The sequence below is a fragment of the Martes martes genome, assembly GCF_963455335.1.
Source record: "Martes martes genome assembly, chromosome: 4".
Taxonomy (NCBI): domain Eukaryota; kingdom Metazoa; phylum Chordata; class Mammalia; order Carnivora; family Mustelidae; genus Martes; species Martes martes.
Genome location: NC_137891.1, coordinates 154624035 through 154639867, shown reverse-complemented (window position 1 = coordinate 154639867; position 15833 = coordinate 154624035). Strand labels below are relative to the sequence as shown.

Sequence of the window (15833 nt, the reverse complement as noted above, 5' to 3'; positions counted from 1 at the left end):
GGCCGTAGGCTCTAAAGCTGTTGTTTGCAACAAGCAGCAGACTGTTGAGTCTGGATGGCTCTGGATAGTCCTTACAGCATTTTTGGGGGTTCTGCTGAAGGTACATTGTTGATAGTATATAACCAAAACTTAGATTTTAAGGTTCACTAATCTTCTAGGGAATGCAAAATAAACTTAAATAAACTTAAACAAAATAATCTTAAATGCTTCATAGATGTGTCCACTATTTAAAGGACAGCCAATAATTTTAACATGCATAGTTGTATTAAAAATATATTTATGCCTAATATATCTGCTATATGCCCTTTCTTGTGAGGCTCAGAAGCAGTCCCATGGTGCTTTCTAATTGCCACACCAACTGGAGGAGGGGTCTGGCATCTGGATCTCTTCTTGCCTCCAAGGACTTGCCATTTTTGCATCATTTTTATCTTTTTTTTAAAGAATTTATTTATTTATTTGAGAGACAGAGACCATGAGTAGGAGAGGGGTGTGAGGTGGGGGAGGCAGAGCTATAGGGAAAAAGCAGGCTCCCTGTGGGGCTCCATCCCAGAGCCCTGTGATCATGACTTCAACTGAAGGCAGATGCTAATCGACTAAGCCAACCCAGGCACTCCACATCAGTTATACCTTGAGCTCTTTTTTATTGTTGTGGTTTTGTTTTTGATTGTTTTTATTGTTTTTGCCCACATAAAACCATGTTACCTAAATTAAGAACGAAGGAAAGATGATTGCTAAGAGGTGAAAGAAGTCCATCAAGATGATTAAAGATTTGATACTGTAAAATTTCAACATTCACCTAAGAAAATAAAGTGCCATTCTGTCCTTATTGAGAACATGGTGCTTTTTTTTTCTCCCTCCAAATCTTAGTATGTGGTTTATAAGAATTTATTGAGTTGTTTTTTCAATTTCTTAAAGGAGAAAATGAAAGTAAAAAGTTTAGACCGTTACTCTAAATGAATTGAGTTTATACATTTGTCACTAGAAAACTATTTTTAGTTGAATAGTAGCTTGTAATTGTATTTATTCTAGTTTATAGTGTTTATAACCTACTGTGGTTTTGAATGATGTTCTTAAGACTGTAGTCAATGACCCACTAGATTTTAATTGCTAGGAAATTTCAGAGAATGTGAAAAAGTTTCGGTTAAGCCAGGGAAATAGCCATTTTTGCTTTCCTCAAAATTGGCATCAGTAACTACTTAATGACAACAGAATGCTTTAAAAACGTGCTCCTTGAAGTCTAGCTGTTACTAAAATACCATAATAGCTAGTATGTAAGTGATAGTTGCTTTTTTGTTATAGAAACTCTGTGGTAAGAGGAAAGCTTCAGCAAAATCCTTGAAAAAAATATAGTATAAAAAAGCAGTAAATAGAGGATTTTAAAAAATGGAATGCGGATGAGAAATAGGAAGACATATGTATGGATTTCTGTTATATTTACTTAAATTCCTTGTTTCCTTAGACACTGCATATAAGGTTGTTTTCTCTCTCTTTGACAAACTGTGTGTAATTATTTTTAAAAATACCATTTGTATACCTCTACAGTTTACAACTAGTTTCTCTTTTAAAAAAGTGATAGGCCAAAACCCACTTTAATGCAACATAAAGCTTGCAAATTTGAGCACTCCAGTGTCAGGAAACCAACACGTATGTACTAATTTCCAAATTACTATCTGGGCTTCTAAATGTATGTTGTTCATGCAGCAGAGTCAGTCCGTACAGAGCAGTCTGTGTGGTTGGTGTTTCACTAAGCATTTGTCATTGTTTAGTACTGTTTGTCTCTGCATTTATTCAATATTACCATATGCTATAATCTCCAGACCAGATGAGAACATCCAGCAAGCATAGACTTCCAAGCAGGAAACAAAGTAAGCTGTAGGAAATGGAGCTGCTATAAAATTTTATGGACACTAGTTGCAAAATGCTTTTTGAAAATTGTAATAGTGGGAAAGTGGGTCACGCCTCATTTTTTATAGTCTTTTCTACACCCATCTTTCAGAAGTTTCCTTATGCTTGGTGATCAAAGTAGCATTTTAAAATGGTGTCGTGTGGAAACAATTTAAGAATAACAGTTTAAATAATTAAGCATTTTGTATTTTCATTTTCTGCAAATGATGGGAGGGTTTTTTTTTTAAAGCCTATTAAAAAACTAAATACACTTTTGGTTATTTTAATGGAAGGGGGTGTATAACTAAGAGACATGAGTGACACTGCAGTTTTGTTTATTCTCATCCAACTTTATGCCCAATTTTAGTCAGCAAATAAACTGTTTAGAGTTTGTTTTCCTTTGCTGACTACCTTACCTAGCTTACTTTAGTCAGTGAGAACAAGTTTAGCCAACAATGTTTAGAAATAGAAAAAGGGATAAAGAAGGTATGGCTTCTGCAGTCCAAAAAAAGAAGACTCACCATAATCTGGATAGTTGGAGTTTTTATGAACTGTGCAATTGAAACTTTCTTCTTTAAAAGGGGGGGTGCGAGGGGGCACCTGGGTGGCTCAGTGGGTTAAAGCCTCTGCCTTCGGCTTAGGTCATGATCCCAGGGTTCTGGGATTGAGCCCCACATCGGGCTCTCTGCTCAGCAGGGAGCCTACTTCCTCCTCTCTCTCTGCCTGCCTCACTGCCTACTTGCGATCTCTATCTGTCAAATAAATGGATAAAATCTTTAAAAAAAAAAGGGGGGGGGTGGGAGTGTGGGCTTCCTCAGATCTTAATGTTGAAATTAAAGATAAATTTAAGATACTAAATTTTTATTGTACACTTAACTATGGATGAGATAAAAGCCCATTTAGGGAGTCTTAAGAATTTGGGGTAAGATGATTATAGTAACTGAAAATTGAGTATGTTCTGAGTGCCCTGATATTTGAGAGTAAAAACTTTTTTCTAAAACATTAAGTGTTCTTTTTATTTACTTATTTAAAAAACACTTTTTTTTTTAAGATTTTATTTATTCATTTGACAGACAGATATCACAAGTAGGCAGAGAGGCAGGCAGAGAGAGAGGAGAAAGCAGGCTCTCCACGGAGCAGAGAGCCCGATGCGGGGCTCAATCCCAGGACCCTGGGATCATGACCTGAGCCGAAGGCAGCGGCTTTAACCCACTGAGCCACCCAGGCGCCCCTAAGAAACACTTTTTTAAAGATTTTATTTGAGAGAGAGAGTAAGATCAAGCAAGTGGGGGGAGAGACAAAGGGAAAGGGACAAGCAGACTCTGCGCTGAGCATGGAACCCAGTTTGGGGCTCGGTCTCATGACCCTGAGATCATAACCAGAGCCAAAATCAAGAATTGTCAGCTGAAATGACTGAGCCATCCAGGCACCCCAAAAATGTTTTTAAAGTAGATTTTATAGTTCTTTTGATTTAAAACAGGGAATGTGTATGTTCATGTGGTGGAAGAAGCTCTTCATTATTCAGAATTGTTTCCTAGATCTGCATTGTTTTTTCATTCTAGGCATGGGGAAGTGGCAGAACAACACTGTACATCTTATATGACTTAGTTCAACTATTACTCTATACCCTGACCTAATGCATCACTTACAAGTCCTACATAATAATGATCATCACAATCATAATAATACTATTCTACTGACCTTTCATAGATTATTCATATCTGTTATTTCACTTTCATCTCTTGATTGGTCTTCCCATAAAAACCATTAAAGTGAGTACATATGCAGATCTGTGTGTGTATATGTATATGGGTGTGTGTGTGTGTGTGTGTGTGTATAATTGGCATATAATACATAGAATATAAAAATGCTTCTAGATTATTTAAGATAAGTATCTTCATAATGGCAAGGAGGTAATTGATGACTTTTATCTCATACTATGCGTCAGGCTCTTTGGTAGGCAATTTATATACGTTATTTCATTTAGTCATCACCATTAACTTATAAAATAGGTATCTGTATTCCCATTTCACAGATGACACCTCTAATTGCAACTAGAGAAGGAAGAGATGGACTTTTAAGAATGGTGAGGAATGTACTGGTCTAGGTAGAGAGACAGTGATATTTGAAGTCACTGCTTGATTATGTGACCACCCTCCACAGTGGTCAGGAAAGTTAATTTTGTGGAGGAGGTAGGACTTGTGCTATTTACCAAGAAAGGGAATAGACCAGAAGAACAGGGGTGGTATAAATGCTGATGAGTTCAGTTTAGATGTGTTGAATTTAAGGAAGGGAAGCATTTTATAGTTATAGAAGGTAGTTACAGCCAACAGTGGTGAAATTTTTTTTTTTGCCTTGAATTATTTGGTTTTTTTAGGCATTTCTTGGGCATTATTAATGGATTTAAACTTTGATTGTGTTTCTGAAGGATTACAGTGAAATGTTAATGGCTTGAATAGTTACATAAATTCCAGGATGATTGGGACGCCTGAGTGGCTCAGTTGGTTAAGCAGCTGCCTTCGGCTCAGGTCATGATCCCAGGGTCCTGGGATCGAGTCCCATATCGGGCTCCTTGCTCAGCAGGGAGCCTGCTTCTCCCTCTGCCTCTGCCTGCCTCTCTGTCTGCCTGTGCTCACTCTCTCCGACAAATAAATAAATAAAATCTTTAAAAAAAAAATTACAGGATGATTTCTTGGTGTGTGAACATTATAGCTACCATGCTCTACGAGGTTAAGAATGTTTTTAAAGCAAACTTGAGTGTATGAAATGTCTTAAAATTTGTTTATTATTTGTTTAATATACAATCAAATCTTATTGTAGAAAAGTTAGACTATGGAAATTAACATGAAGGAAAAAAATTGGTAGTCCTACCACTGGGTTGAATTTATTTATTTATTTTTGAGAGAGAGAGAGAGAATGAACGTGCAAGCGTGAGCCCTTGTGCACGAATACGAGCTAGGGGAGGAGCAGAGGGAGAGGGACAAGCAGACTCCACACTGAGAGCAGAGCCAGACATGAGGCTCAATCTGAAATCATGACCTGAGCTGAAATCAAGAGTGGGATGCTCAACCTACTGAGCCATCCAGGTGCCCCTGGGTTGAAAGTATTCTGATTTTTTTTTCCTATGTGTTGTTTCTTTCAGAAATATGGTTATACACACCTTTCTGCAGGAGAACTTCTTCGTGATGAAAGGAAGAACCCAGATTCACAGTATGGTGAACTCATTGAAAAGTACATTAAAGATGGAAAGATTGTGCCAGTTGAGATAACCATCAGTTTGTTAAAGAGGGTAAGGAGTGTGAATGCCAGCCTGTTTAAACCAGCAATGAAATAAAAAACTAAATCTGCCTTTCCTTTGAGTAATTAAAAAAAAAATGAGAATACTAAGTATCTTGCTTGTGGTAGGTGGTCATGCTGTTTGAGAATGGTAGTATTGGACATTCTGCTGTCCCCTGGAAAGAAATTGGACAGTAGCAAACGTTCTCTACATTGATCTAGGATCAGCTAGCTTAGCTTCACACCCATATGTGTGTCCTTGATCCTTCCCCAACATGCAGACAGTGTCTCACTTCCATTTCTATTTTCTCTTCCTTTTTTCCTTCCCCTCCTCTTCTTCCTTTCCCCCTCCTTGCCCTTTTCTGTTTTCTTTTCTTTTCTTTTAAAGATTTTATTTATTTATTTGGCAGACAGATCACAAGTAGACAGAGAGGCAGGCAGAGAGAGAGAGGAGGAAGCAGGCTCCCTGCTGAGCAGAGAGCCCGATGAGGGGCTCAATCCCAGGACCCTGAGATCATGACCTGAGCCAATCCCAGGACCCTGAGATCATGACCTGAGCCGAAGGCAGGGGCTTAGCCTACTGAGCCACCCAGTGGCGCTGCCTTTTCTGTTTTCTTGTAAGCCTTCTTTCTTCCCTCCCTCCTTTCCGTCCTTCCTTCCCTTTATTCCTTTTTCCCATGGACATCCCATTGTTGCCGTTTTTCTGCATTTTAACGTTTTCTTTTGTGGTGAATGTGTCACCATCTTCAGTATGAAATACGGAGATTAACAGCTATCAAAATATGACCCATCTTAAAAACAGGTGTCTTGCATTTATGTGATATCTCTCCACTATAGATTCCCAAGACGAGTTGTTAACAGGTATTTTCACATATAAGAAATGGTGAAAGAGAAGTGCAAGAGTGAGAACAGCAAGAAATAGTTGAAACCCAGTGGAAGAGAGATATATGAGCACCTGGATGGAACCACAGAAACTCGAGGAGGAGGAGGAGTGGCTCATTTACACACTTTCTTACCTTTTGTTTCAGAGATTGGAGTAACCTACTTCTATTCCATAATATATCTTCTCTCCCTGTTCTCTAGATTTGATGCCCTTTCTCCACTTTATCACTAAACATTGTGAATAAGTGGTCTACATTTTTCACTATTTCACTTTCTACTCTTCAACCCTATGTTATCAGGTTCTACTTCCATCTTCACTGAAACTGTTCTTGCTGTTGTTACCATTGATCTTCCTTATAAAATCTAGAGGATATTTTTAGTCATTTTTCTTATAGCATGTAACACCATTCACTGGCTTTTCGAAACTTCTTTGTTCTCTATGACACCATTTTTCTTGATTCTTTCCTGCTTCAACAGCTGTTGTTTTTTACGTCTCCTTGCAAGTTTCCTAAACGATGATGTTCTCCGGGTTTTATCCATGGTTCTCCTCTCCTTTTATGTATTTACTGCTGGATGCTTTTAGCCCAAGGCTTTCATTATACTAACAAATGCTAAAATCTATAGCTCTAGCACACACCTTTTTTCTGAACTCCAGACCTAACTTCTAATTACTAGATATCCATCTAAATATTTGACAAGTATCTCAGGGAATCAGTGTATCATCTAAAATGTGGTCGCCCTTTACCTCCTGTTCTGGTTAATGGTTCTACCATCTGTGCCCAAGCCAGAGATCTGGGGCCATCCTGTGTTTTCCACCTCTTTCGTCACTTTCCCAAATCAATTCAGTGAGTGGATCTTCTAGTTATCTTCCTCTTAACCCTCTTTGACTTAGTCTTTTTTCTCTATTACCACTGTCACCTTAGTTCAGGTCCTCTTTTCCTTTCCTGGACCATCACTAGAGCCTCCTCATGAGTCTTTTTGCCTTTAATCCATGCTTGTCCCCTTCTAATCCACCCTTCACAGTGCAGTCAGAGTGATTTTTTTTTTTTTTTTTTTTTTTTGAGAAGGGGAGAGGGATTAGAGAATCTCAAGCAGGCTCCACACTCAGTGCGGAGACATGCGGAGCCAATCGCAGAGCCCATCACGGGGCTTGATCTCACAAACCTAAGATCATGACGAGCTGAAATCAAGAGTCGACCCTCAACAGACTGAGCCACCCAGGCACCCCAGTCAGGGTGATTTTTTTTTCCAGAAGGTGACATAAGCATATTCTGCTTAAAATTCCTTAGTGGTCCTCTGTTGCTTCCAGAATAAAAACCAGTTCCTTAGTGTGGCATAATAAGCTCTTCATTAATCTTGCCCCTACTGCCTTTCTATTCCTATCTCCCACCACTCTGTACACGTGTCCTAATATTCAGCTGCCTCAGCTTACTTCAGATTCATCAAAGCTATTATGCTTTTCCATTTCTGAGCCTTTATATATTCAGTCTGGAGTACCTTGATCCCTGTCTGCTTGCCACTTCATTATTTAGGACTCATTTCCACTGCCACCTCTTGTAAAGCTCTCTCTCAGGCTGTTTTCCTAGTAGTTGGTGCTTTGTTTTTTCATACGTCCCCATAGAACTTAGCACATTTCTTTACACATATTTGTTACCTGCTGAACCGTGAGCCCCCCAAGAGCCATGTGGCTATCCATGTTCCTTGGTAACAGGCCTTGAGTAACTGTATGTTGCATGAGTAGAATATTGATGCACCTTAATCTTCCTCTACCATAATTGGGGTAGAAATGCTATAGCAGAGCCCAAAAACATTCTATGAAAGTTTTGTATTATTGGAAAACATTGGAGAAACAAATGCTGGGACAAAGCCAACCCTCAGATGAAAGAATTAGAGGGCCAGACAACCCGTGTTCTTCTTGAGGAACAAGGATATTGAGCACTGAGGGGACTGGATGTTGGTTAGCTTTGGAATGGGGGCTTCTCCAGAGCTGGTCAGAGTCGTGCATCAGTGCATACCCTGTGGTGACTGGCAGTGGTGAGGATTTGGAGACTACATTTCTGCATCTCCCGTTCACATATTTCAACATTCTGGCCTCAAACTTTGGGGAAGATGGTGAAGTGTGCTGTTCTTCCTGTCTTCCTTGACTGAATTCTTAACTCTGCTACCTGTGTTATGGGATAGCTAGTGGCATTTAAAGTTTAATTAGTTTCAGTCAAAAATGTATTAACTTTTTGCTAGCAGTGTCTTTATATTTGTCCAAAGCTTTGTGCAGTTGGATTTGAATTATTGCAGGGAATCTAATGCCTGCAGAAGCAGCATACTTCTTCCTACAGCAAAATGACTTGGGAGTGGGGAGGGGAAGGCAAGATAGGGCCTCTAGTGGCTGGAGCAAAGGTACTGGTTATTGCTTATTTTGTTTTCTTTTTGCTATTCATAACTTTGTGAATGTATATGTGAAAGTAATAAATCCTTACTGTAGAAAATTTAGAAACTTCAGAGAAAAAAATGTGTGTGTGTATGCGTGTAAATTGGGAAGGCATACTTGCCTGTAACTCCATCAAGTTACTACACTGAATCGTTTCCTTTAAGTCTTTTTTTTTTTTTTTCCTACGCACCCTCCACTCTTTACTAATGATTTAAGGAATAACAGTAACAGAAGAAACACTTGTATCTCCACCACCCTGCTTAAATAATTGCATTTTGTTGGAGGGGAAAAGGGTGGGGAATGGGGTAACTTGGTGATAGACATTAAGGAGGGCCTGTGATATGATGAGCCTGGGTGTTACATAATACAGATGAGTCACTGAATTCTACTTCTGAAACTAATAATACACTGTATGTTAGTTAATTGAAATTTAAGTAAAAAAACAAAATCTGAAAAAAAGGACTTCTCTACCCTTTCACCACATTTTTCAACTAATCTTTTGGCTGCCAATTTAAAATTAATAGAATTCTGTACCTCTTCATATTTTAATTTCTTCTGTGTTGTCAGCATTTTGTAGTCATTTATTAATATCTACCTTAGGAGCTTTTTTTTTTTTTACATTTCTGTTTTTGCTTCATTGTTTCAAATATCCCCTCAAATGGACACCACTTCTGAGTCAAACCTTTTCTTTTCTTTTTTTTTTTAAGATTTTATTTATTTATTTGACAGAGAGAGGAAACACAAGCAGGGGGAGTCTAAGAGGGAGAAGCAGGCTTCCCTCTGAGCAGAGAGCCCCATGTGGGACTCAATACCAGGACCCTAGGATCATGACCTGAGCTGAAGGCAGACACTTAATGAAAGACTGAGCCACCCAGGCTCCCCCAAACCTTTTCTTACACCTTCACCCCAAAAAACCTCGTAAAACTAGTCACTCCTTAACTTAGGCTACTTTTGTACCTAGTATATACTTTTTATTAAACATGTTAACACTGAAAAAAAAAGAAAGAAATTACATTTTGTTGATGTCCTCTTGAACCTGAATCTTCCTTTTCTTTTAGGAAATGGATCACACAATGGCTGCCAATGCTCAGAAGAATAAATTCTTGATTGATGGGTTTCCAAGAAATCAGGACAACCTTCAAGGTTGGAACAAGACCATGGATGGGAAGGCAGATGTGTCTTTTGTTCTGTTTTTTGACTGTAATAATGAGGTAATTAAGACCTTCATCTGCTCACACGGGCTTTCACTAACTGATGGTCAACTATTAGGGAAAAACAAAGTGACTTTTTATGTATCTTTGCATTTTATATGGGCAGCAGTTTTACTTCGAACTGGTAAATTGGATGAATGGAACAGTACTGTCTTGCTGTTGGAGTACTAAAAACTCTTTGGTATCAGCAACCTTGTGGATCTAAAATTTGCTTGATTTTCAAGATAACAAGTATTTGCTTTGTTTTGAAGTAAGAATTGACTTGTACAATAATGTTAGGTAATGAGTCTGTGCTGTTTCCTTTTAGGTATGTGCTCTTTTCAGAGTATTGCCTTAGGAAGTTAGGAAAAGACTTTTGGGGAAGTTGGGAAAACTTTCTATTTTAAAGAAACATATAGGATAGCTTGATTTGAAAAGAAAAAAAGATTGCTTGATTTTTATCTTCTAAGAGTGAAATGATCTTGAAAAAAGCAAGAAAGCGTTCTTTTTCTTCCTGGTACTTCTAGTAACATATCCAGACATACCTTTGAATAGCTAAATGAATTTCTCAGGATCATTTAATTAAGAGGCCTGACTGTTTGACAGCTGTAATATAACTTCATTAAGTTAATGCCAACAGCCTGAAAGAATACGAACCTAAATTACTGCCTTGAAGGAAGTTGGCTATTCTTGGGCTGAATTGCAAATGTGCCTCTGGTGGAGAGACTTGCTGCAGCCTTTGAGTTGTTTTAAAAATCTAACTTTCTTTTTCCAACCCCCAAAAATATGTTTTCACTTATTCTTCAAAGTTAACTTTAGAATGTTCACCACAGCTTTATAATGAAGGAATGTTTATTCACGATTAACAAGGGATACTTTATTCAAATGCAAATTTGTTGATTCTTAAATATTTGGATATTTATGGAATTATCAAAAAGTAAGCAAAATGGAACAAAGTTTGAGGCATGTAATTCATACCTAATAAGTTAATAGTATATCCTCGATGGAAGCACACACATACAGATCTTCTTTTTATTGCGGTTTAAAAAAAAGTGCACAGGAAAAACTGAGTCATGAATGAATTCTTATTATGCTCTGTACTTATTTAACCTAGTTTATATAAATTGAACCACATGTTTAAATTTAAAAGGACTTTGCATGTTGATTAATGAATTAGACAAATTAGTTTTAATGTAGGGGTTTTTTTTTGTAATCTCTTCAAACTTTGTTCTCTTTTCAGGTTAAAAGAATGGCAGATGTGAAAGGCAAATTTGGATCTTTTTTTTTTGTAATGACTTTTTATTATTTTTCTTTTTAGATCTGTATTGAACGATGCCTTGAGAGGGGAAAGAGTAGTGGTAGAAGTGATGACAACAGAGAGAGCTTGGAGAAGAGGTACTTTGCAGATTTTATACATTGCTGCCTTAGGCTAAGTTTGGAACTTGAGGCACAGATTAAATACCTGCCTCAGTTTGCCCAGGAAAAGAAAATGGCATGCTTAAATATGTAAAATGTCTGGTATAAAAAGAGAGTTGGTTGGGTCAGATCTGGGTTGTGCTCTGAGCAATCCTATAACATGGGGAAGAATGGGAGGATATGTAGAACCTTGTATTATTTGCTGCTTTTTCAGAATTCAGACCTATCTTCAGTCAACAAAGCCAATTATTGACTTATACGAAGAAATGGGGAAAGTCAAGAAAATAGACGCCTCTAAGTCTGTTGATGAAGTGAGTATCCCTAGCTTGCCTTAAAAGAAAAGTCAACTAAAAATGTGATTTAGCAGGCAAAGGGGTATGTAGGCAGGAGAAAAAGAGATATGACAGATTAGTTTGCTTTTCAAGACCCTGGAGACTAAATGAAAAATGAGATTTTTTTTCTCTCCTTTTTGAATAGCATCTAAAATAGATTTTACGACTTCAGACTTGTTCTTCACAAGAAGTAGATGGTTTATTAATTCCAAACCTCTTTTCTCAAGCACTGGAAAATTGGCATTTTGAGAACTGTGATTTGGACCACGTTCATTTTTAAAAATCTCTAATGTGAATGGCGAGTCCTCTTAGTTCAAGGGCCCCAGGCTGCTTCCATCTCTTCATCACAGAGCACAGAGCTCCAGGGGCACAGGGCTTCCAGACCCAGCCCTTCTCCTCTAAAAATCCGTGATCTCTCAGTGCCCAGCAGCTCTTTTTAGTGTCTCTTAATCCAGCTCCTCTTGCCCTGATTCCCACCCTGAGTCTTCCTTTCTGGACCTTCCTTGTTTATCACATGGTTCTGTTGGGTTTTTTTAATCCATTACTCCTTCCCAAGAAGTGAGGTAATACATCAGGGAACTTAGTGCTTTAGAACCAGAACTAGAAAAATAAGCCACAACAGTTTACATTTTATCAAATAATTGCTATTGATCAAGAAATTTGTCCTGAAAACACTAATAAAATTGAATGCACTTGTTCACAATTTTGTACATATTTGTGATATTACTTACTACTGTCTAAAGTAAAATAGATGAAACCAAGGATTACAATATTTTTTAAATGATACATCTTGAAAATTAGTAAAAAATTGACTTTTTAACAGGAACTTAGCCATATAGTGTTTTAATAATACCTTTTTTAAAAATTACTATTATTTTTGTCCTTTGCAGGTTTTTGATGAAGTTGTGAAGATTTTTGACAAAGAAGGCTAACTCTAAACCTGAAGGCATCCTCGAAATCATGCTTGAATATTGCTTTGATAGCTGCTATTACAACCCCTTTTTAAGGCAATTTTAATCTTTCATAATTACATCTCAATTAATGGCTGGAAAATATGTAGTAAGACAAATTAAATTTTTTATCTTAAATTTTTTTGGTTATAGGAGTAGACAGTGAATTCGGGTCTAACTTCATCTTAGCTATGGTGCTCACAAAACAAAGAAGGATATCAGCTTAGTTCTTTGTTTTTACTCAAAAAGCATATCCCTTTTATAGTTTGTGCCTTCTGTGAGCAAAACTTTTTAGTATGTCTGTATATCCCTTTAATAATTACAACATGTTAGGATTAGGGATTCCCCACTTCCTTGTTTTCTTGCAAGTTTTAAATTTCCAACCTGTTAAGCGAATTTGTGGACCAAATTCCAAAGGAACTTCTTGTGTAGTCGGTTCTTGCAAAATGTGTTTGGTAAACTCATGAAATGAATTCCTAGAAGTGTTTTAGTATATATCAAATAACTGACCATTTCCTATAGAAAGGTGAGAAAATAGGCTTTGTTTTATTACAAGTTATACAAAGTTGTGTGACAGGGCATCTTCTTTGCTTCCAGGGATTGGGATGGGGTCACTGGGGGTTCAGAGCCTGGCAGATTTGTCAGCTTTATTCTGACATAAATCTGAGGGTAGGGGGCAAGGATCACATCTAATGACCTGTGTTCCTGTGCTCTATTATATAGTGTTATTAAAGATTTAAATTGATCTTAACAAAATTCCTAGCAGTGGAACCTTGAAATGCATGTACGAGGTTTATGGTAAATGATTTGGTTAGTGTTTTGGTAACACTTCATTCAAAGTGTTTTTGTTTGTTTTTTAGACTAAATGTAGGGATGGTATGTAGTAAAAACATCTAATGGTTAATTTCCCATTTGTGTTTTATTTTCTTGAATACTTTTTTTTCAGTTATTTGTTTAAGGAGATTTAAAAATCATTGCACTTTGGTCAGAAAAATAATAAATATATCTTATAAATGTTTGATTTCTTTCCTGGCTACTTTTATTTAGTATATTCTTTTTTGGCATCATGTTGAAGCATTGAAAGGTACAGAATAAAAAAAAAAAAAAGCTATAGAGTCCAAAGGAATTTTCCCTTAAATCCATTCTTCCTTTAAAAAAAATCTCTGAGAAATTTGTTTTCTCCTTATCTTTTTCTGCCATTACTAATGCAGAGTAAATTCCAAGGTTCTTAATGTGAGATTTATTAAAATGTTTCTCACTTTTAGCATTTATGCTATTTGGTGTACAGGGTTAAATCAGGTAGGGAATTTTGTCTTTGTGTAATTAGGTTTTACGTTTAAAGTCATGGGGAATAGGAGCACCTGGCTGGCTAAGTGGTACAACATGCAGTTTTTGACTTCATGGTTGTGAGTTTAAGCCACACATTGAACTGGAGTTTACTTAAAAAAAAAGAAGAAGAAGAAGAAGTATAAAGTCATCAGGAATAGTGAGTGCAATTTATGGATGTTCTTACATTATAATAGGTTCATTTATTTCTATGTGTATTATGAGATTCACTTATTAATGATACATTTTTCAACAGACTTAACCATTAGGAAACAAAGTATCTGTAAGTACTGTAACATATTAGCCATGAAAATTTGTATTGAGATTATCTTGGTTTCTTAGAAGAGATTGTAATGAATTCTTATCTAGTGATTTAGTCCAGCCAGTACAGGCGAACGTTACTGGTGGTTTAATCAAACAACTGCAGTATGAAGCAAGAGTAAAGACTAAGGTTTTGAGAGCATTCCTACTCAAATAAGTGAAAAAAATCATCTGATGGGGAAATCTAAATATTTATATCAATACTGGGAAAGCAAATTCAAGGTTTTTAAGAAGACTGCTGAGACTAGGTGCTTTGCTTCCTTTTATCACACATTTGAGAACATTCTGTAGCATTTGAGAACAGAAACCAAGAAACAATAATTACAAAGTTATGAACCTTTGCTTATTGTTTGCTTTTGAGTAGAAAAACATGTTGGCAATGTTGAGTTTAGGATTTGACTGTGATACATCTGACTTCATTAGTTTGGTCATTCCGTTTGTTAAAGATACAGTAACCAAGAAGTTTTTGACTTTCTTGAAGGACCCCAGTGGAAGCCTTGCTTTTTTTTTTTTTTTTTTTTTAATTAATTAGTCTTATTTCCATTCATTGATGTTGGATGTGTATGACTTATTTGGTAAATAATCCCAATAAATTTTGTGCTATGGCCTTTGCTGTTTCAGATTTCTGTTCTCTCAAGCATATTGAAAGACCAAGAAGTATCATGTATTTAACATGTGGGTTTAAGGCAAAAGCAGAGTTCAGGATCCAGGAGAATTTTCTGCTCTGTGTATTGTGTTTGAACATCTTGAATTAAGTAGAAAGCTTGACTTTATCCCATTCCTTTAAGAAGTAATTTGGATTGAGGCACAAGTATGGCGTATTTTATTACCTACCTACAGCATCGAGAGGGGGAGAATGGCAGCCAGCAATATCTCAGGATGCAGGGTTTTGGGGGCTTGTGGCTTTGTCATGTAATTTGAGTGGTTGCCTGACACTCCATTGGTCTCTGGAGATAATAGTGGCTGAAGGTATTGGCCAGAGCAGGCCAGCATTTTTGCCCTGGAGGTTTGGTACTTCTCTTCAAACACATACTAATTCCACTAGCCTTGGTGCTACAGATATATTCTGTGCCTTCCAAGAGTTTTCCACCTAAAACTAACATCCTGATATGGGCAGACCTTCAGATGTCTTCTGTTGGCTAAAAATCACTATTATATAGCTTATTTCCCTTCTCCCAAGCCTACCTGCATGCTTCAGCTAAATTAAGTGCGCCTTAATTCTAAGCATTTTTTTTCTAATGAAAGCAAGGAAGCTCATTTATTGTGTACCAAGGAAAAAAGGTAAAAATGGTCCTAATCACCTGTCCCTTTATTTCCTCACCCCTGACTCCAGTATTCTCGGATCCAGGTATGCTTTCCTTTGAATGGGTGGGATTATTGTTACTGTGGTGTGTATGTTCGGTCTCAGTTATGTTCTGCAGGTCACCAGCTTTCCTGTCCTGGGGAGGGCTAAGGACAAAGTTGAATTTCTGGCTATCACCCTTTACCTTTGGTCAGCTAAGCCAGCTCCAGGCTATTCCCAGGGCTTGGATTTGTATGGGGTCCCTGCTGTCCCTGCTCATGAGAGCAGAACCTGTTTTTCTTGAGTCCCTCTTTTTTAAAGAGGCTTTTCTTTCATGATTTTGTCCTCCTAAGACTGAGGCATAAGAGAAGAGGGTTTGGGGCGCCTGGGTGGCTCAGTGGGTTAAAGCCTCTGCCTTTGGCTCCGGTCATGATCCCGGGGTCCTGGGATCGAGCCCCGCATCGGGCTCTCTGCTCAGCAGGGAGCCTGCTTCCCTTCCTCTCTCTCTGCCTGCCTCTCTGCCTACTTGTGATTTCTGTCAAATAAATA

At 37.5% G+C, this 15833-nt stretch overlaps 1 protein-coding gene across 1 annotated transcript in view; it reads left to right on the top strand.

Moving 5' to 3' along the window:
- CMPK1 (cytidine/uridine monophosphate kinase 1) overlaps positions 1-14610 on the top strand; it is a 38183-nt gene extending 23573 nt beyond the window's left edge. Inside the window, exons 2-6 of the mRNA XM_080800976.1 lie at positions 5027-5173; positions 9526-9678; positions 10976-11052; positions 11288-11384; positions 12296-14610. Coding sequence (XP_080657102.1) covers positions 5027-5173; positions 9526-9678; positions 10976-11052; positions 11288-11384; positions 12296-12337 — 516 coding nt within the window. The 3' untranslated portion in view covers positions 12338-14610. The remainder of the gene's footprint in view (positions 1-5026; positions 5174-9525; positions 9679-10975; positions 11053-11287; positions 11385-12295) is intronic.
- The last annotated feature ends 1223 nt before the right edge of the window (positions 14611-15833 follow it).